Raw genomic sequence first — 23,934 nt, 5'->3', positions numbered from 1 at the left:
ATTGGGTTGTTGTCTCTTTGAAACATTACCATTTCTATTCTCAATGTTATTATCAAAAGTTAGGTATACTATATTCCTAAACTACCAATATATCTGCTTATCAAAAATCAAAAAGTGTGTCTGCAGAAATAAATCCCACAGTTGGTCAATAATAAACTAAAACATTTTAATATTTATCGAATGATAGGCATAACTTTAAAAAACTATTAGTTTGGTATATAAAATTATTTTAATGCACTGAGACACATTAGTTTTGAGATATACTTCTGTACGTTTTTTTGTTCTTCTAATCTTTCCTTTGTGCAGAGATAATGTTGCTGTTCCGCTGTTGCCTTTTATGAGTATCCTAAAACAAAAGGACACCCGTTGAATGATGTTGCCATTGAACTGTAAGTGTTACACCCAACATATAAAATATTGAAACAAACACATGAAACACTATCCATTGTTTTTTTAATCATTATCAATGTTTGGATGGTAAAATTATTTTAGACAATACCACTATTGTCATCAAACTTGTTCATGTTGTTACTGGTGAACATATTGTTTTCAGTAACCTTACAAACATGTATACAAAACTCCATTGTACATGCAGTATTTCAAAATATAGTGAAAGAATCATATGTTCAATTTCTAGAAACATGTGGTGCAGGATCTGCATACACTTTCCGGAGTACCTGAGATCACCTGCAGATTTTGGTGAGGATCGTGTTGCTTATTGCTTATTCTTTAGTTTTCTTGTATAATATGTTTTGTCTATTAGGTTTTTTTTTTCATTTTTAGTCATGGCGTTGTCAGTTTATTTTCGAGTTATGAGTTTGACTATTCCTCTGGTATTTTTCGCCATCTTTTGTTTGAATAACATTGCAAACATAGAATGCGATATGAGTATTTCTCTCTAAAAAAACTCAACATATAGCGTTGCGAAAAGCTACTTTAACTAATACTTGTCGTTTATGAAGCCAAATCACATATATATATATAACTGCGAAAGCAAATGTACAGATCTAACATTGTTGCGTTGATGTTTAGACGAGTTGTATATACTTAATGTACACAGCCATGTATCACTGCTGGTGATCCGATGGATAAATCTGTTGTAGAGTTGTCACTGGCTCAGACGTACTTTTACATATAACTGTCTGACACTAACATACACATATACTCATAAAGAAATGCTTAATTAAGTATACCAAGATACTGAAGTGTGTGTTTTACAGTCTCTTCTATGCGAAACGATACCAGCAGCACAAATAACAACGTTCGCAAACATATTTTGCCTGTTTCATTACATATGGCTCAGTGTATTTTTCATCATTTAGTATTCTAATTGAACTCTTATGCAAAGATTTATTTCTTGTTTAAAATTCACCAATTTAACGTTGTTGTAAATGACAAGGAAAGCAGGTAAATATAATAATCAGAAAACTATCGTTGTGTTTGCAGTTTATAAATTGTTCAATATATTATAACAACATTCATTTAAGACATCGGTTAATAGGGTTGTTTAATTATTTTTTATTGAAGTGCTTTAAGTCAATCTGTAAGGGTTAGTTCATGTTGTTAGCATTTTCAATTGCATCATAATGTCAAAATTTTCAATACAACTCTGGATGGATGAACTTTAACTAACTGAAAATCGAAAAATAATGCATTTATCTCATTTGTCTTTTGACATATTACTGATTGAATTCTTACAAAATGGGGTTTTCAGTTGCAGTTCAACGAGCCAAATTGTATGCAAAATGAAGCAAAATTTGAAACATAGCCCATTTGCTGTTTCTTGACCATAAATTGTTTTCAATATAACTGAACTATGGTATTCTTGTTATCTTGATATCTGTATAGACAATACTTACATAATTAGAAGTATCGGTAGACATCATACTGTTTGATCGATTGGATTTTCTGCGTCTTTGATAATGATTATAACCCTGCCTGATCTAAGAATAGATAGGCACAATTATTTACTTTAAGGTCTATATATATATGGATATACTTAAGTAAGGTATTTAGATTTATGTCATATATTTGAACTCATTGGTGTTTTCTTACGATACAAGGTACAACACTCATTTTTGTTCATCGTTCATAAAGGGTCATGTATAAAGCAGATTATTGATTGATTTCCTTCGATTTGTGACACATCTGATACCATATCAAATGGTAGGTGCGATTCAGCTTTGAAACGACATTTAAAAAAAATATATCGTAAAGGAGTTCTAACATAACTTTTTTTAATATTTTAAGATTATTTTGTTCCTTAACTATTGCTCTTCCGACAAATAGTATCAAATTAAATTATAGATTGTTTTTAACTTGAACTAAGTATATATAATAAAGTATCCAAGTGAAAAAATAGTTTCTTTCACGGTCCTGGCATACATATCTAGTTTATAGAAGTATATTTGAATAGGCGATTAATATTGTATATTCAAATGTAAAGATACAATGAAACCACATATGTTTAAATGGATATGCAAAAGAAAAATGCTATAATGTTCAAAATTTTGAAGAAAAAAATTAAAAAATTGAACTGATGCTGTCTTATGAACAAATTAAAACGATGTGTTATAGTTGCCTATCAGACAACTATCTAACACTGTCCAAACGTCTTTGATTTAATTACAACAAATCCAGCTTCCTGGTTTAAGATGAACTTATTGTAAAAGGTTTTTAATTTCACACTGTTATTTCCTCTTTGAATATTGCCTTTTTCGGTTTAAATTTTTATTTAGGTTTCTATGAATAAAATCCTAACTAGATATTGTAGTTGTAAATATGTGAACATTTGCAGTCGTAGCACCTGCCGAAAGCTATATTCTCACATTGCACAAAACACATTCTGACTGTTGATACTGTGTTAAAGCAAATAGTGTGTTAAACCAAACTACATTTAGAAGATGAATTTGACAAATTAATACTCATGATCTTTTTATTACTTGTTTAGAGCCGATGCTAGCTTTCATACATTGCGAACACTATGATATTTATTTCGTGTATTTTTGTGTTTTTATTTATTGTTTTGTGATTTTTATAGATCTTATAGGGTAAGTCCTTTTTAACTTGTTTTTAAATGTCGTCTCTTTATGTTGTGCTCTTAAGCTTCTGTATCAAGTTTGGCAAGGGTAAGACACACGCTTACATGCTCATCCACGCCACATCTTTTTACCTCCGCGAAGTGAGTCGCCTGTAATTTAGAGACTGTCGTTTGTTGCTGTATATCAGATTTGTTTATCGTTTTATTGTTTTGTACCTATCCGTTTATTTTCTCGTTTGAATTCTTTAAACATTTGTCATGGTGGTACCGTTTTAATAGCTTTATATCCGACATGGGGTTTTAATGTTACAGGCTGAACAGTGATCTCTAGGGTATAGCGGTTACGTAATTTAGTCTCTGGTGGAGAATTGTTTCATTGGCAATCCTACCAAATCTTGTTTGTTATATATTGTGATAATCAAACTTTACCATACTAAATTTTATAATATTCAAAGTTCACTTTTATGATTAAGTTCACACTGCCTTCAAGTAAAACATGTTAAACTTACCTGTTTGTTAAGAAAACAGTGGAATAAACAAATAAAAAGACCCTGTTGGAAAATAATAATACAAATATTATGATGATTAAAAAATATTGAGGGGTTTTATAGATGGGGATAATGCGAGTGAATGGTCGTATTAATAAGAACTCGCATTGTAATAACTGATACTTATATCTTATTGTAGATGCATTAATCAATGCTATTTCAGTTCATTCCTTAAAAAATGCAGTAATGTAAAATTTTATGAATTTAAATGAAGCGAGTATTTGAATTTTTTAAATTAATAAAATGCTTTTTTTTACTGCTTAGTTTTAAAAGTTATAAAAAATCTGTTTGTTTACCTTATCATGTATATTACAAGATATGCTTGTACCCCTATAAGCTAACTTATATGACGTGTATCTGAATTGAAGTGTCCCTGTTAACTTCACCATGTTTTCAAAGCTATCCAGAACATAACATTTTTGTTAACAAACATTTGCTTTTTATACGTAAATAGAACAAATCTATTACAGAAAATCAAAAGACAAATGGTATGGATATTTAACATCAACAGCGAGGTACTAAAACATATTAACACTTATCTATCTTTGTGTTCTATCATAATTTGTGTTTTTAACTACGTTTAACAATACATAAAACGATGATGTGTAGAATGTATTGTTTCACGTGTGATGCAGGATCGCGATGATTTCCTACACTATTTAGATATCCCTATGGATTAAATGTGTGTGGTGCGTTATCTTTACATGTAGTCTTCCAACTAATTTCTTGTAAACTGATTTGGTTTAGTAGGTTTTTTTTCTCCCGATTGATCATAGGCTATGTCGGTTTTTCTACGACTTTTAAGTATTGGATCTCTTTGGATGTTGATTCTTTTGAGGCTTCAATTGAATTCTTTGAAAAAGTTAAAAGTTTGGTATAATTTATCCTAAATGAGTTTTTTTTTACGTTTTGTATTTTTTTTTTATATATGTAGAACTCTAAAGTGCGATGGGGACGCTACAGTATGACGGTCACGCTAAAGTGCGATGGTCTCCGTTAAACTGCGATGCCTCCATACGCTTAAGTTCAATGGTCCGAGAAAGTATACACGTAAGAAACGCAGTTGGATTATGACGTTTACAAACCAAAAATCTGCATGCTGTTAGATAAATTCTAAGAATATTTGATCATCTTGTAAATCAAATATTTATGACTTAATTATTTTAAACCAAATCGGACTTTGTCTTCTGAAGCAATTATGTTTCTTTTTGGGTCCTGGAAAAAGTACTTGAGCCCTACAGTCGACTATTTTACTATAGATACAAAATATGTATGTATTCTGCTTCTGTATGAAGCGAACGGATACATATGAATCATTATAAATGTTGCAGCTTACTTTGCGGTTCACATTAAAATATTGTCAATTTTATTGAAATGTAACGGCGGTAAAATAAAGGTTCATGTTTTCATGGGTAAATTTTAAATTGTCACCTGAACCTTTATTTGTACATGGAGGAAATATAACAAGTAAGGCCTACTATAACAAGTATTTGTACTCGATACCAAAATGGAGAAAGCTCGGAGACAAGTAAATTTTACGTATGCCGACAATGATCGATTTTGTTTGTATTTGTAATTTGCAATGAAAGCTGGAAGGAGAGGCGTTCACATTAGTTATAGACTGTGTGAACGGCAAGCTACACTAATTATCCAAATATTTTTTACGTCCGAATTGTTAAAAATCATTTACAGGAAATATAGATTTTATTACACTTAACTTAACTTTTTAGTAGAAATAACGTGGTTTGTTTTTAAACTTTGTTGGTTCATCGCACTTAAGCGTAATACAACATGGTACGTAAGCGTAAATCACCATCGTACTTTAGCGAACAAACAACCATCGCACTTTAGCGTGAGACACCATTGTACTTTAGCGTAGACCATCGAACTTTAGCGTGACCATCGCACTTTAGAGTACCTTGAAGTTCGCACTTTAGAATCCTACAGTATATCATTGCTTTTATTATATATATATAGTAATTTCTATCATTATTTGAAAACAAAAATACCTGTAAAGAGTTAAAGATTGCAAATAGGTATTGAAACATCACCAAATCCTCGTTTACAGAAAATGCACCAAGTACCCATGTTACTCCAAATAACGGTAAAATGACACAGATACTTTTTAAACCAATCCTATATTGATACAAATTTAAAAAATCTAAATATGGTTAAAAAGGAAGTTGTTGATACAAACTAACAAGATATGTTGATAAAAAAGGATTAAAAAGTAGCATTTCATTGTATAATCTGTTTTACTAATTTCTCTTGGCTTTGAATGCAAGTTACTGTATACTTCCTCATAGCATTACAACTATTTCTTAATTAGATGATTTTATGAGGAATGCGCAAAACTGTGTATCAAAAATTCTGAAAATCTTATAGAGAATCTCATGCAAATTGATCGTGTTCTGTTCCATGGCTTTTAGTTATTTGAATACATGTTATATCCGGCAAATCTAGTCAATAAAAGATGCTATCATGAGTTTAACAAGATATATATCTGTATATAAAACACCATTTTATAATGATCTAGCAACATGAATAACTTCATGATTTTAAATGTGAATATAGCGATACTAGACCGTTGGTTTTCCCGTTTGGATGGTTTTACACTAGTAAGTTTGGGGCCCTCTATTGCTTGTTGTTCGGTGTGAGCCAAGGCTTCGTGTTGAAGGCCGTACATTGACCTATAATGGTTTCCCTTTTTTAATTGTTATTTGGATGGAAAGTTGTCTCATTGGCACTCAAACAGCATCTTCCGATATCTATATAGAGCTTTAAAACGGAAAACAAATAAAATATTACCTGGATTTCTCCTCTAATGTTTTCTTAGCTAACCCTTTAGTTGTCATCATTTTATATACTGTTATGATAATGATGACAAAATTGATCTGAAATAAACAATAAAAAATTAATTATAATATTCTATAGAGCCCTTGGAACTATTTGCTTGTTTAGTAGTTCTCTTTGGCGTGTTGCTTATTCTTAAGTATAATGGAATGGTCAACATCACACGTACAGTGTATGTTAAACACATAATATTCAGTTAAATGTCGGCTAAAGTTTTGAATTCAACAAACATCTACCATGATAATAGATATTTGACAAAGACCGTATAAACTCATTACGACATTTCCCTTTGTATAAAACCAATACGTACCAAAATTACAATTAATGCTGGTCCGATAAACGCCCATATGAGGTTTGACTCTAAAGTCAACCAACAACTAAAATGATAAAATCATATTCTTAAGGTGGTACCTAACACTACAGGGAGATAACTCTGTAAAATCAGCAGAATGTTTTAATGAAATTGTGTTGTTAAGGGAATATTAAGCTTTTCAATGATCAAAATAAGTGTTTGTCAAACTGATATATAACCAGTGTAATTTTTCTGACAAAAAGGTTGGTTGAAATTTTTGAAATTTTTATATTTTTGTCAAAGGGTCAAAGTAAATACTTTGTCAAAATTTTAAGAAAATTAAAAGAGCCAAATTAATTTTAGTTAAAGTGTTAGGTACCACCTTAAGTTATTAATGCATGAATAACAACAACCGTACCCATTTTACAGTTACAGTACCGAATTTGGATATACACAATTGATGTCTCTGTACTTATGCCATAGGCCAAACTATTTTAAAAATCTACCACCGTGTATAATGAACCAGAATTACATTTTTCTGTAAATTTTTTAATCATGGAAACATACAAAAGCATATGAAATTCAAATAATTAACTCATAAGAAACGTTTGCTTCTTTAATTATATCATGTATGTGGAATGCTATTATTCGGAAAATATTCTAAAAACGGTTACTCGATGTAAAAAGAAAACAGTGTATTCAAGAATGCACACTACTAGAAGCTTTACATTTGTAACCATGAACATGAGTTCTTAAAAGACATTTGCGGAAACTAGTTCTATACTAGGATTACACTTTAGACTAACGATTACAGGTGACAAAAACAAGGGATCATCTCAAAACACAAAAACAAACAACAATACAGATACAAAATAGCAAATGGTACCTTCTTTAAAAAAGATTGTTAGCAACACGTTAAAATGTCATGTGTCCGAAGCGAAACCGAATATTTGAAGACAAGGATTATCAGGACCGAAGTTGTCGATATATGTATGATATATAATATCAGCAGGAGCAATAAACTTTCCCCGCGAAACAAGATACTTTTAATGCAAGGATTTATATACGATAAACCCGCTAAATTATTGTTCAGAGGATACTTATCAAACTGTTTTATTTGAAATAGTAATGTTGGTGTCGTTTTTGTTATGCACGATTACAACTGTGTATCCGCAATTGTTGTCTTGCCGACTTAAATAGATTGCGATTTTTTTAACAATTTCTTCTTGCCTGCTTCACTTTTGCATTTTTTATCCCTAACAATCAATTGAATAGACCTGCGTATCAACTTTGTGTTGAAATGAACAACGTCGCAGTGAGAGATCACCGGCTATTCCGGGGGTTGGAACACCCTCTTTCTTGCCGATCAATGCTTTTGAAAAGTGACACATGGTCGGACTCCTTTTATTGTGGATTGGAATCCCCTTTTGAAAATGGCTGGATCGACCCCTGCAACGTCATTGCACTCAATATTACCATTCCATGAAAATGATACCAGTTATGAACAGGGGTTAAAGCTCATGTTTAGAGCATACCAGTACAACCCATGATCATTGGTGATAACTATCGATACCGCGAAAAAAGTCTTTACTTAATGATTCCCAATACCTCTATTATAATAATTGCATAACATGAAGAAAAACAACCTGAAACTCGATTGTAATTTATTTTTTTGCTGTTGAAAACATATAGATAGCAAAGTTTAAACTATTTGAGTACACCTTTCCTTACATTTCAACTGAGTCTGGTGAACAGTCTAAAATATATTTCCGACATAGAGTATGTTGATTACTGGGCTTTTTTTGGGTTCTTTTTTCGAATAGATTTTTTTCTTTTGAAGAGAGAAGTTCGTTGATTACTGGAGTTTTTTTAAGGTTTTTTTCTGGAATAGTTGTGATTTTTTTCTGTTGAAACCAAAAACTTAGACAAAAGCGTTTGTCCTATTTAGGAATAGAATAATAAAAGATTTCAAAACGATACCGAACGGCAAGTGAAATTTCATGAAGAAACAAAAGCGCAAAAACACCCGTCTGCTGTATTTTTTTTTATTCTCTTTATGTATGTCTTACCATAAAAATGTTAACAAGCTCCATGGTTGATTGCACCTTTCCTTACACAAAGTATTGCTGACTTTTTTTTTCAGCAATTGTTCCAATCTAGTACTGGGACGACAATTGCGATATGTTGTGTGTCTCATGTTAAAATTATTTTTAAAATTATGTTAGTTTATTATATCATACTTCGTACAATTACAACATGTTCAACCTGAATAACACCGTATACATTAATTAATGTTAACACATTGCTGCAAATATATTAGAAAAAAATCGTTGTTCAACTACAGAAAAACATCACTATCGTTACATTGTTCTGGATCGACGGTTTATTTTCACTCTTTGAGAAAGCCCAATATTTAAATGGTACCTGTAAGTGTAATTGTAATCCTAATCGTAGGTGTATGACAGTTTCCGCAAATGTCTAAAAGACACAAGTATAGGACTGTACTATGGTTGTTTTTAGGTCAAAGGTTAAGCTACTTTTAAAATCAGGTTAAATTCACGATTTTCTGATTACGGAAATGGCTTTACGTAGTCAGGAATATGGCAATTGTTTTCCATCCTTTTTATGTGTTTGAACTTTAGATCTTTTGCCATTATTATTTAGATAAGGGACTTCTCGTTTTGAATTTTGTTTAGAAGTTCTAGATCTGTATGATTGATATTTTACTAGATCTGTTATATTAAATAAACTCATCATAGATACCAGGACTAAATTTTGTATATACGTCAGACGTGCGTTTCGTCTACAAAAGACTCATCAGTGACGCTCGAATAAAAAAAAAATAAATAAAGTACGAAGTTGAAGAGCATTGAGTAACATTTAGTACATACAAATTCCTGTTGCCATAACCTGAGAGTTTAGTTAAACCGGCAGAAATTCCGACAATGATACCCGGAACAGCTGAAAATAATGATTAACAGATGAGCAACTGGACATAATTATGGTCATCATTTTCAATTGCATTTGTTGAGCATCCACCACCATTCTCAATGATAAACGTATCAAGAAATAAGTTCATCAAATCTTTGATTAATTGTAAAGCTACACTGTAAATATTCTTTATAACTTTTGAGAAACTATCGACCCTTAGATGTCGTACTTAAAGTTCAGTTGCAATTATAAGTATATAGTTATCAAAGATACCAGGATTATAATTTAATACGCCAGACGTATATAAACGATATCCACATCTTAGTAATATATGTAAGTGTGTGCAAGCTGAACATAGACATACAAGAAGCACTAGACAAGATATTGTGTCATTCCGATCTTTTTATTTTGTATAATCGTTTGTTAAATACCGCTTTTTGTAAAATCTTGAAACTACTGTCTGTCATTGAATACCATTTGAAATATCATTATACTTTGTTTTACAACATAGATGACATAAAATCACCCAAATTGGAGATGGTAATACATTTCTACTATTTCTGAAGTGTTGGCAGCGTCATTGAAATGAAATAAGTGCACATATAATAATGTATACTCACCCCAACATGCAGGCAACAACCAATTAACAATAGATTTTGTTGGAAAAACTATAATAACCATTCTCACTATAAGTATACCCTCTGCTAACATCATAGCAAAGTCTGTTAAGAACATATAATGTAAAGCAACTGCAATCGCTGTGCAGGCATCCTTTAAATAAAACAAATAAAAAACCATTACAAACTACAAAATGTATCTGACTTTGCCGCATGCTTTAAACTGAAATATGTATTTTTATGTAAATGGTTTGTCACATTTCCAAAGTCACCTCTTTTCGCGGAATCAATTAAATGTCCTAAAAGCTGATTACTAAACAATAAACATGATAAAATGTTGAGTTTAGTTGGGTCTTACTGTTTTTTAGCGAATTTTGATATTTTAACATGTTTATTTTGTATTGTTTATCATAAAGTTACATTATCATTATTTACAAACTATTTGATTGTTTATTCATTAGTAAATCATTTTGAATTTCAAACGGTAATTTTGAAAACATAATCTGAAAAGTTTGACCAATCATTCATTTTATCATGTTCAGTCTTTCGGTCAATAGTAAGACATCCACAGCATTAAAAACCGTATTGTTCAAACAATTATCTTGGCGTTTATTCAGCACTGTTTAGTACAATTCAGTACCATTTTGTTGAGTACAGGTACATAACAGTTAACTCAATTGCAGTCTGAATGTAAGTGACTGTAAGCTTATTATTGGAACTGTACTGAATGTTCACCATCTGAAAACTGACTGAAAGACTGAAAATGACTTCATAATTAATTGTTCAGTCTTTTAAGAATTACTCAGAGCAAAATTACATTTTCAAATCAAGATTGATTAACTATTGGTTTAAAATAGTACATGCCAAAAAAGAGACAGCAAAACAGGACGGATGCCACATACGGAGTAGGATTTGCTGATACTTCCAGAGCACCTGATTCACATCTGGACTGATGGTCTTGAATTTATTGTACGATAATTGTAATCAGACTCAGAATGTAACCAATCAAAATGATTGATTTTGTGTTTCGGGCACGAATTTCGTTTTCCGAGTATGAAGTAAAATTTCTTGAATTTAGGCCAAGGTAATCAGCAAGGTTCAAGTTGCTCAGTCTTTAGTTTTGTATGTATCTTTCGCCTTTTTTTTAAAGATTACAAAGTACAAAAACAATTAAAAGTAATGTAAATGCAGATCTAGAAAGAACCATACCTAAAAGATAAAAGATAAAAATACATTGAAGTAAAACTATACAAAATAACAACAAAGACGACATACTACTGATCAACATGAGCCCAAACAAAAACAGGAGCTAAATTAAGTGCACTTGATTATGAGGTATGAGCTGAGCCTAATTTATAATCCACACCATCGAGATGTGTACAACAAACAAAACTCGTTGAGATGTCGTTTTCGATTATCTTAGGTCAAAAATCAAGAAAAAAATAGGACGATATTGTTTACACGGCAATGGTAGCATATCCATTGTGATTTATAACACATATATTTCAGAAAAGGTATTAAATCGCTTCAACCTCCACATAACTTTCTACAGGATATTAGCCAACTTTACTAGTAAGTACCATTCTCATTTAAAAAAACACTTTTAATGCAAATATGATCAGTTGCACTTCATATTTATGACCTGTTGGATTGATGCTACCTAGAACAAAAATTACAATTGGAACGCCTAGTTATATATTATATGGACATCGTAAACTGTTTTTATTCTTACCTTATTCTCTGTACGTGTAATACCAGCTAGGAATATGATATAAGACAGAACTAAAGCTACACATAAGTTCATCAGTGCTTTTGTTCTATCATTTCTGACATACCTTCAAAAATAATTAAGAAACAAAAGAAAATTTATTCATAATATTCGATCCAGCATTGAATTACAGGAAGCATCATTTGTTACAGAGGCTAAGCAGACGTCAATTTTTTCTGTAATATTAAGTGCGTCACAAGACATACCCAACGTAATATACCCTTACTAGGTCACCGATTAAAAAAAACAAATGACTTTGATTGACATTGAGTTTTTGTTAAGAAAAAAAACTGCAAACCAATTATTTTCATGTTTTTAGTCCAGAATAGAGCCGTAACAGATACTCATATACGGCTGAAATTTACAGTAAACTTTGTAACTCTAGTAGAAAAGACACAGATAATATGGATGACACATAATATCTTTATGCGTGAAATTTGTCGTTCAATTAAAATTTAACATCCCTATGTTATTTCGTCACAGTAAATGCCGATGGCACAAGACGTCATTCGCGGTTGAAAACAATAAAAGGGATGATCGTAAACCTTTTATTTCTATGCATATGTAGCAAGCATTCTTGCAATGCCTAAATACGGAGCATATATCTCCTGGTTGACGTGGTTGATATGATATTCCAGGGCTTTTATTTCTTATCATGAATTTCTTGAAAGAGTGATGCTGCTCATAAAGAAGCTTTTGAAACACGGGTTTCAAGTACTGATTTTTTGAAATCATCCCTTCGGACGTTTTACGGACTCCATCACGAATTGGTTAACCGTTATATTTCGATTCAAAATTGATAACGGATATGTTCCTCGTATCCCTTTATTTTGTGAATGTGACCTACCGAATTATAGTGATTATGGAGTGTGTATTACCACGAGTAACACGACGGGTGTCACATGTGGAGCAGGATTTGCTTACCCTTCCGGAGCATATGAGATAATTCCTATTTTTGGTAGGGTTCGTGTTGCTCAGATTTTTTTGTGCTTGTTTTTATGTACTATTGTTGGTTTCTCTCTTTTTTTGTATCCATGGTGTTTTCTATTTATTTTTTATAAATGCGTTTGAATGTCCCTCTGGTATAATTCGCCTCTCTTTTTCACTCTGAATATTTCATAGATCTAACTGGTGTAACTCAATGATAAAATAAACGTGAATTTGTTCTCTACAGCTTACCTCCAAAGAACTGTATGAATGACAATTGTCACGACTAGAAACAGAATAGATACTCCACATCCTATGGCTGAAATCATGCTCAGTGGAAGGTTGTGAGGCGATGGCTTAAACAAATGGAAGTACAAATTATATATGAGTCTTTGTATAATTTTAAATAAAAAACAATGTATAAATGTTTGTCAATGTTTGTACTATTTAAAAAAAAACCAACGAAAAGTACTTCGAATTTCATAGGGAATGCCAGACTGTCATGTTTTTATTGCTATCTTTTTTTTAACAATTTAACGACCTTGTAATGGTTTGGAAGATGAACATTCGTTTAATTGTGTAATGACCGGTTTAAATTTCGCATGTGTATATATAAATCCGGATCACATTTTTCTTTTTATTATTGGGGTTTGATGTCGACAACAAAAAATATAAGTTACGTTTACAGTATCGACCAATTATTTTTTAATACGAGATACATATTTTCTGTACTGATTGTAATATCTAATTTCGGGATATTATGTGAATACTAATTGGACTTTTATAAAATCTAATTCATTCTTGGCCATTTTTTGTAGACTGAATCAGATCAGGCATGCAGTTATCTTTTTTTCTGGACAGAAAGTGATATCGAATATAGTTTGGTTTGATTAGAAGGTTTTAGAAAATTAGAAGCATTTTAAATCAAAGTTATTGTGAAACTGCCTATTCTAGAGGGGGCGTGAATCAGATGTGAATACTTAAAAATTCAAAAGATCTTTTAGAGTACATACAATCTAACTCTCTTTCATCTTGTAACAGTATTAAAACATTTGACTTTTCTACTCTGTACACTAGTATTCCACATTCCAAACTAAAAGACAAATTGAAAGAGTTGGTATTGCTTTGCTTCGTAAAAAAAGAATGGCCAACGTAAATACAAGTATCTTGTCTTAGGGAGGGATAAATCCTACTTTGTAAAGGATCACTCTGATTCGAACAAAAAATTATCTGAAACTGATATTATCAAGATGCTTGATTTCTTGATTGACAACATATTTGTTACGTTCGGCGGACGTGTTTTTTAACAGACTGTCGGCATTCCAATGGAAACAAAATGTGCCCCTCTACTTGCCGACTTGTTTCTTTATTATTATGAGGCTGACTTCATGCAGGAACTTCTTAGGAAGAAAGATAAGAAGTTAGCACTATCCTTTAACTCTACTTTTCGCTATATAGATGATGTTCTTTCAGTAAATAATTCAAAATTTGGTGACTATGTGGAACGCATCTATCCAATCGAGCTAGAGATAAAGGATCCTACAGATACAGTTAAGTCGGCCTCATATCTTGACTTACATCTAGAAATTGACAATTAGGGTCGGTTGAAAACAAAACTTTACGACAACAGAGATGATTTCAGCTTTCCAATTGTGAACTTTCCATTTCTAAGTAGCAACATTCCAGCAGCACCTGCATACGGGGTATATATCTCCCAATTGATACGATATTCCCGTGCTTGCATTTCCTATCATGATTTTCTTGATAGAGGGTTGCTGCTCACAAGGAAGCTATTAAACCAAGAGTTCCAAATGGTGAAGTTGAAATCATCCCTTCGTAAATTTTACGGACGCCATCACGAGTTGGTTGACCGTTATGGAATAACCGTATCACAAAGGATATCGGATATGTTCCTTACGTCGTAACTACAATCCCCTTCCCTTTCCTGAATGTGACCTACCGAATTAGACTATTTACCGGATTTGTTATCACATAAGCAACACGACGGGCGCCGCATGTGGAGCAGAATCTGTTAACCCTTCCGGAGCACCTGAGATCACCCCTAGTTTTTTGGTTGGGTTCGTGTTGTATATTCTTTAGTTTTCTATGTTGTGTCGTGTGTGCTGTTGTTTGTTTGTCTTTTTCATTTTTAGCCATGGCGTTGTCAGTTTGTTTTAGATTTATGAGTTTGACTGTCCCTTTGGTATCTTTCGTCCCTCTTTTACGAATACATATGTAATGTTCGGTTGATCAAGTGAAATAAAAACTTATGCTTCCCAACTACATTATTATATCGTTTATGTTTTCATTGACAATTAAAGATGTGCAAATAAATACGGTTTACATTTAACATGTTAACGTTAAAGGGGCACTAGCTACGAGATATATAGAAAATATAATATTAATTGTTTTTGTTCAATCATTAATGAAATGAAAATTTCGAAATAATAATTCGCTTTTAGCATCCAGTATGGTTCCATTTTGACAAAATAAGCTATTTAAAAAAAGCATTGATTTTGTATTATTCACAAGTGGATAATTCGATCTCATTGAATCTATATTTATGTGAACTTTAATTTAACCCCTAAATTTGAGATGGATAACACATGGATGGTATGTGTATGGTTATTTAGAAAAAAAAGAATGTCAACACTGAAAGTGAAACAAAGGTACATCATTTGATTGACTAATTCGATCCACAGAAAATCATTCTTATAAAAGTAAAAACGATGATAAACATTTATTTATTTAATTCTACAATATGAAATTAAATAGACCTAGAATAATCAAAGAGCACAAAATTGCTTAATCTATTTATATATATAGTTATGTTAACATCGCTTATATGGTCATCGGTTGACTTTAGAGGTCAACTCGATAATTAATTAGATAGCGGTCTAGAATAAAAACACACGAAACGAAGCTATATATTTTCATACCCGTGCCATGTTAATCGTTTATTTTAGACTTTAATAGTTTGAATAAACGTTATAAATCAAACATTAGAATTTGATTAAAATCGGTGAACATGAATTTGACAGCTAGTGCCCCTTCAAAGTAATACTTAGATGTGATATATATAGCATAAATAAATTAACATACTGTTCTTCCTGGGCTCATCAGTATGGCAAAATTCGTGGTGTGATTATATTTACATAATGTGTAAGAATCTCCGGACTCAGCTACTAGTGATCCAAAAGATGACCACGCTCCATTTACGGTATTCCTTTAATACAATTGCTTTTATCGGAAAAGTAGTATTTTTGTAATGCAAACTATATAATTGTTACAAAATTCATTAAAATAGATTTCTTTATATATAAATTGTATTTCAAAACATTACAAAAATGTGAATGTTTATTATGTGTTGTGTAAACTATTTGGATTAGAAATTCTGAGGGATATTTGATTTTAAAGCGGCTATGATTTATATTTTATTGAGATAAGAGTTCCACAATGTGTTTTATACAAAGCTTTTAAAACGACGAGTATAAGCATACAGATGTTTGAGACAACAATCTAAGAATGCAAATTTAAAACAAATCAATATCTATGTAGATAAGCTTAAAAGAGTATACATATAAAAGTATAGTTTACATCAAAACTTAAATCGCTATGTGAAATGTTTCACATATATGTTCACACATATGTTTATTGATACTATATGTGCACATTGAGAATGTAGAGTAAGGGTTTTAAAGTAATGAAATATAGCGGCATTGTGTGTAAATTTTGTGGCTGTTTGAATTGAAATATACTTACGAAGCATTGAAATCCCAAAATCCACAAACAGGTCTGGAGTGGTTTCCCTTGAAAAAATATTTAAACTAAACATAATCCTAGACTTAACATTAGATGACTGTTCTAGTCGAATGATTCTTCATGTTAGCCATTTGTTAATCTATCTAAAGTTTCAACACATTATAGCTTTCATTTCATTTCATATTTGGAAGGACTTTTTTGAATTTTTGATGCTCGGTGCTCTCCAATTTTTTACTCTATTTGACCTTTTAAACATTTGTTTTTCAAGCGTCACTGATGAGACATTTGTGGACAAAACGCGCGTCTGGCATAAAAATCAAATTTTAATCCTGGTATCTATGATGAGTATATTCATAAAGGTTAGTGATAACTTGTATTATTATATCGTCTGCAATAAGTACACCTTGCTGGTCTTATAAAGATAAGAAATTTTTCAACAACAACAAAAAAGGTAAATAAATAACAACACAAGATAAAATATAAACATTATGTCATAATCTATAAATTAAAAAAACTCCAAAAATATGAATGTCTTTTAAATGGTTTTATGAATCCCAATACTTGTTTAACAGTATCATGAGTATAGACATGTGATACACGCTTACAAATTAAAACTAAAAAATAATTCTTTTATTGTTATCCATACGATTTTACAACTTACTAATAAATGACCAAATCGTAATTCTAATGAATAATCCGAACACGATCCTGACTCAATCGAAACATCAGCTATGATCGAATTAACGTCATAAATTCCCTCAAACGACAGCACTTTCCTGAAGAAAACATAAACATGATAAACATAAGTATTCAGTGTTTGCATACTGCATTGTATTGTTAAAGAGCAAGATTTTTTTCGAAATACGACTATGAAATATCAATACAATTGAAGAATTCACAGACAATAATGCTTAATAATATCAATTACACAATGGGATATATTTCTTTCAAAACATCATTTGTCGCTCACAGTTGTATACTACGAAATCTTTGACAATGAGTATGTTTCTCAACGGTATGGCATAAGTAGAAGCATGTAGTGAACGGTTCTAGTTTGATGGTTTACATATTTGTTAAATAAAAAAAAAGAATCTGATCTTGCATGTGGACCAGATTAAGTATATTATCCATTGAACAAAAATAATATAGTTACGGCAAATCTATGAACATTCAACATTACTTACCGATTTAAAAGCAAATATTTCGGAAATAAGCCTGATATATTTCGAAAGAATGTGCAACTATATCCAGTCAAATCTAAAAACAGAATCAAATATCAAAACTATTAATACAATGAAATATTTAAAATTTACGTTCAAATTTTGTCATATAATTTTAAATTGATTATTAATATAGTTTTATGATGTTAACACAAGAAAACCCCGATTAAATGAAGTTAAAACAAATTTCAGGAACACAGAAAAATGCAGAAGATACAAAAAGCATAAATCGAGGAAAACCAACCAATATCATGGCAAACAAACAATTGAAAGACGAAACAAAAAAAACTTGCCTTAATATTAGGCTTTAAATAGCCCAAATATGAACCCTACAAGTTAGGAAATTTTTATCTGCTTTTTCTCTTTAAATACACTTAATAGTCATATCCGATAGCACATTTATTTATTTGCTTCATTGTTTTATGTCCCAAAACTTCATGAATAGGAACGCGAATATCATGTCAAACATAATTGATAACAGCTATGTAGATATCCTTTTACTTCGTAAACGGTTTACTTTAATGATACTGTTTTACTATAAGTACAGTATCTATCAAATATTTACTTACCGCTGCACATGCTCTGTTTTAGTTTCATTTCTGTTCCTGAATCTGTTATCCATGAGTCGTTTGTTTGTCGATCAGGAACAGTGATTTCGGGAGAGCTACTCTTTCCTACTGTTATCACTTTTAATAAACAATTAACCGAACCATTAGGTATTCAGTACAAACAGTGTTGAGAAATTATTAGTAATTTCTTTATTTAAGTCAAAATGTTTATACAGTCACGTCAGTTTACTTTCTAGGAAGAAAAATCTACTTAATAATACTTCTGGTGAATTCTTCATTAATAAGTTCTACTCTTTAAATCTCGATTTCGCTGGACATTATTCTAATACAATCTCTCCGCGTACGTTATATCATGCTCGCAGACTGCATTTTTTTAATAGATGCAAATGTTCAACTGCTCCAATTGGCCAGAGTGAGTTTCCGTTCTACTATTGAGCAGTCCTCACGGTTTTTCTACTTAGATATGTTTTTGTTGATTTTTGTAGATCCATGCTGTAGCCATGTGATATGTGGGTATTGACACAGTTTGCGGACCGTGTAGAACAATACGCAAATCTTTAAATTCAAACATTATACACAATGTTACAGAAATAGATAAAGGGCCCCATGAGGACAACGTGTTAATTAGTTATTAGATATTGGGAACCAACCAACCAAATTATGCGATAAAATAACCATCTGTTAAGATTAACGAGACAGAACAAAACCCTGAATCACAGGCTACTGGCTTTCTGCAAACACATAAAACATGTAGTGGCCCTTTACATGTGTTAGTGCCTTCAAATAATTCAATTGGAGCGGTGTGTAGGGTATATATGAATAAATGATATTAGTTTTTGTTTCACCTACAGTGTACCTTAATATGAAGTGCATACACAAAATACATTATTAAAAGGAAAGATGGTAACGTTAACATTTAAATCAAGCTTAAAAAATCATACCAATATTTTCCTTTATAACAGTGATAGAGGATATCCCATCCAACACATTATGAAAAGCACCGGTGTACTCCGTTACTGCTTTGACTAATGCGGAAACACCACTTGTTCCCTGAACGATAATAATGTAATGTTTTTAATTATAACGTAGCAACTGGTTATTGCTGTGTCTATCCAATGTTCAATTTTCATATACAAAAACATATTTACAAAATCCTTTGTTTAAAAAACAATTTCAACAAGATCTGTTATATCTTCCTCATTAAAGCCCCTCTCCTCGTGCAATAGTATAACACCAGTTATCTTCTCTTTCCACTGGTATTTATAATTTCTTAAACTATAGATATATTGAGAGAATGTGCTTTTTTTATCAATGTTATAGAATGTAAAATACTCTATATCATTTCCGGAAAGCTTTATACTAAAATTTATGATAAAAGAGATGATCTTTTCATTTCCTATCGTTAATTATCAATTTTTAGATGGTGACATTCACCAGTCACCATCTTACGGTGTTTATATATCTCAACTTGTACGATTTACTCGTGTATGTTACAATGTTTCAGATTTAAACGAGAGAAATTTATGTTTAACTGAAAAATTATTACACCAGGGGTTTCGATATCACAAACTATCACAAACAAAACATTTACTAAATTTTATCATCGGTATACAATGGTATAAGGACATCATTCGTAAATATAGCTCAACATGCAGACTTCTTATACATTCAGATATTTCACAACCATTTTTTTATGGAAATATTCTTTACAAAGCACAAAAATGTCAGTATTCATCTCAGATGCTAACAAAACCTTTAAATAGACTTATTAAGCAGGGATGTAGTTACAAAACTGTTGTCAGGTCATTGCAGATTGCATATTTTGGCTTTAATATTGATTCACGTATAGGTAAACCGTTGTTTGCATGACTCGGGTTATGTTCTTCTCATATATGGTATGATTGTATGATAACTATGTTATTTAGTTAATGAGAATAAAGATCTATCTATCTATAATAAACCCCTAACGGGAAGGATTGTGCCTAATATTTATATGATGAAGACATAATCTTTCAATCAGCTTAATTGTAGTATGGAGCTGGCAGGTCAGTTAACTGCTAGTAGTCTGTTGTTATTTATGTATTATTGTCATTTTGTTTATTTTCTTTGATTACATCTTCTGACATCAAACTCGGACTTCTCTTGAACTGAATTTTAATGTGTGTATTGTTATGCGTTTACTTTTCTACATTAGCTAGAGGTATAAGGGGAGGGTTTAGATTTCATAAACATGTTTAACCCCGCCGCATTTTTGCGCCTCTCCCAAGTCAGGAGCCTCTGGCCTTTGTTAGTCTTGTATATTTATTTAAATTTTAGTTTCTTGTGTACAATTTGAAGTTTAGTATGGCGTTTCACTGAACTAGTATATATATTTGTTTAGGGGCCAGCTGAAGAACGCCTCCGGGAATTTCTCGCTGCATTGAAAACCAGTTGGTGACCTTCTGCTGTTGTCTGTCCTATGGTCGGGTTGTTGTCTCTTTGATATTTCCATTCTAAATTTTATACAACATAGAAAATCTGTCTCACATTTTGACGTTTAAAAAGAAACTGACAGCATGATAGAGTATTAACATATATAACAAAAAAAAAAGATTATTTCAGTGTTCTGGTTGCGAATATCGATTTCTGGGAAATACAAATTCAAGCGCCGGCCTATACTTATATCTCCAAGTTGAAACGATATTTCTAGGAATGATTTTTCTACCATAATAAACTTGATAGAGGGTCTTCTTAGCATACAAGCTAATAAATGAAAGGTCATACATTGTAGAATTTAAATAATCCTTTTAGAATTATCTTTCGTCGTCGTAAATTTGCTGACAATTATGGAATATCAGTGTCATAGATGACACAGGTGAGTACCGATTATCACATTATCAGGTTGTCTGAATATTGATTTTGTGAAATATCAGCGAGAAACAATATATGATCTTTTGTCGAGTGAAGGCAGCGAACGAGCTCAAAAAGGCTCTATAGTGTGTCGAGCAGCTAATATGTTACAATATAAATATGCAGACAACCAGATAAGCGATTTATCGGGTTGTATTTTGCGTATTTTGCACGATATAAACACGTGTTTTCTTTGTTTTACTAGCAACTCAGAAGATAACGATAAGTTCGTGTCAAACTTATCAACATATACACATAATGACCTCGTTGATATGTCCGAGTTAAAAGTTATTGAGGCAGGCTCAACGTATTTGACGTCATTTTTTTAAGAGCTGGACAGACAGTGGGATGAACGAAAGGTCCTACTTATCGGATAACATATCTTCTCGGCTATTTCTTGGTTGTTGTATTATCAAACTAAAACGGATTTTCTTACCCTTACAAAGCACCTGCGTTCTTTCAGGTTTTTGTTCTGCATTGATTTGTGTCGCTTCGTGTTCAGTTGTTAATTGTCTGTTGTTATTGTGTCACCACTTTTCTAATTTATTTTGGCTATGTGTTATGTGTTTGTTTTAAAATTCATAATGGAAATAGGGAATATGTCAAAGAAACAACAACCCGACCAAAAGCAGAAACAGACGAAGCCCACCAATGGGTCTTGTACCAGTTCAATGTAAATGGAAGTCAGACTAAACTTCAAAACAGATAAATGAACAACAATTAAAATAGCATACAAGACTAACATAGGCTAGAAGCTCCTCACATTGGACAAGCGCACAATGCGGCGGGATTCAGCATGGTTTTTTTTTATATCTGAACCCTCCACTATACCTCTAGCTAATGTATAATAAAAAAAACACACAACAATACGCACAGTAAAACTCAGGTTAAAAGAAGTCTTATGTCAGAAAAGATAACAAAAGAAACGAAGCAAAATGAAAATAATACATACATTAAAAAGGACTACTATCAGTTACTGACATACCAGCTCAAGACTTCAATTTAACTGATTGAAAGATTATGGCTTTGTCATATGAAAATCAAGCCCAATCCCTTCCGTTAGGAGTTAGTATCATACCATTATAACATCATAACATATATGAGAAGAAAATAACTCGTTTTAAGCGAACAACTGGTTTTAGAACAAATGTGTTTATTACATTGGTTGCAATGAATTACATTGATTTCCCAGTTAGATAAAAACCGATAATTTCACATGTGAAATAAACGTGGTTATTTCACTCTCTGACGTCATACAACAATAGGCGTTGTCAAGACGTTGATAACGTCGGATCAAAACAAATTGTCAATGCGTAGGAAAAAGATATAGTTCCTTACATTTTCTACATTAATTTCATAAAAAAAAGCCATTTGCCAATGTAATAAAAAGAATAACTAATCGCCGTATTTGAATATCAAAAATAAAACAACTTGTGACCGAACGCCGCTATGGATTAAACTCGTGCTGCGCACTCGTTTAATCCATGCGTCGTTCGGTCACGCGTTGTCTTATTTTTTATATTCAAATACGGCGATTAGTTATACTATAATTATTTCCGATACAAAGACCCTATGAGTAAATCAATATTAATACCAAAATATGTCATCCTCAATGACATGACAGCAGTATCGTAACTATATCCCCTCTAAATAAGTATGTGTCAATGTTTGGTTAGATTAAAGGCTCACATTTGTGTGCTTTGTAAAGAATGCTCCTTTTTTTGTTCTATGAAAACCTAACCACTGAACAATGAACCATGATCATTATCCTTATGTTGAGATTTCTGCGATAGAAGTCGCAGGCTCGATATAAAATTAGTGTCTATTGGTGATCTATATTGGACTATTGTTTTCAGAAATTAGGATATTTTAAAAATATTTACATAGACGGACGGATAATAAACGCCATTGAGGAAAGTCAAGTGATGGCAATAGATCATTATTCAATATAAGATATTCCTTACGTTTTCAGTAATTCTTAAAAAAAAATCAGAATTTTTGGATTGATAAGCAGTCAAGATATACTGTGCAGTGTGTTAAGAATAATACGACATACATACTATATATAAATAAAATAATGTAATCATATTTTTTTAGAATGTTAAAATGTTACATTTCAAAGAAGGTTTTTACCTTATCTTTTAGTTCTTTCCATGCCTGATGGTATTTTTCATCTAATAATTCATTGCAGATCGAACCAAAATTCTAAAAAATAATAAGATAAACATGGTTAAAAAAGAAAAAAGATAAAGAGAACAATAGTACACAAAGCACAACATAGAAAACACAAAACTAAGCAACACGAACCCCACTAAAACTGGTGGTGATACCAGATGGTTTAGTCGGGTAAGCAGATCCTGCTCCACATGTGGCACCCATCGTGTTGCTCATGTTAGTACAAACTCGATAAAAAGTCTAATTAGGTGAAATAATCGTGAAACGGGGCGGTGATTGTAGTAACGACATGTGGAAGATATTCTCTTTAATCTGTTTAAGGGATATTCCATAACTGTCAACC

At 31.7% G+C, this 23,934-nt stretch overlaps 1 protein-coding gene across 1 annotated transcript in view; it reads right to left on the bottom strand.

The window, feature by feature from the left end:
• Nucleotides 1–210: 210 nt before the first annotated feature.
• LOC139485909 (adhesion G protein-coupled receptor B3-like) overlaps nt 211–23,934 on the bottom strand; it is a 62,475-nt gene continuing 38,751 nt past the window's right edge. The window contains exons 13-29 of the mRNA XM_071270571.1: nt 23,550–23,621; nt 19,469–19,577; nt 18,528–18,644; nt 17,923–17,995; nt 17,400–17,514; nt 16,739–16,785; nt 16,079–16,202; nt 13,229–13,332; nt 12,014–12,116; nt 10,285–10,435; nt 9,625–9,694; nt 6,752–6,818; nt 6,397–6,482; nt 5,598–5,724; nt 3,550–3,591; nt 1,860–1,943; nt 211–346 (exon numbers count right to left, since the gene is read on the bottom strand). Coding sequence (XP_071126672.1) covers nt 287–346; nt 1,860–1,943; nt 3,550–3,591; nt 5,598–5,724; nt 6,397–6,482; nt 6,752–6,818; nt 9,625–9,694; nt 10,285–10,435; nt 12,014–12,116; nt 13,229–13,332; nt 16,079–16,202; nt 16,739–16,785; nt 17,400–17,514; nt 17,923–17,995; nt 18,528–18,644; nt 19,469–19,577; nt 23,550–23,621 — 1,551 coding nt within the window. The 3' untranslated portion in view covers nt 211–286. The remainder of the gene's footprint in view (nt 347–1,859; nt 1,944–3,549; nt 3,592–5,597; nt 5,725–6,396; nt 6,483–6,751; nt 6,819–9,624; nt 9,695–10,284; nt 10,436–12,013; nt 12,117–13,228; nt 13,333–16,078; nt 16,203–16,738; nt 16,786–17,399; nt 17,515–17,922; nt 17,996–18,527; nt 18,645–19,468; nt 19,578–23,549; nt 23,622–23,934) is intronic.

This window comes from Mytilus edulis, chromosome 8, assembly GCF_963676685.1.
Source record: "Mytilus edulis chromosome 8, xbMytEdul2.2, whole genome shotgun sequence".
Taxonomy (NCBI): Eukaryota; Metazoa; Mollusca; class Bivalvia; order Mytilida; family Mytilidae; genus Mytilus; species Mytilus edulis.
Note: the sequence above shows the minus strand (reverse complement) of the source record. Positions and strands in the feature narration are given on the sequence as shown.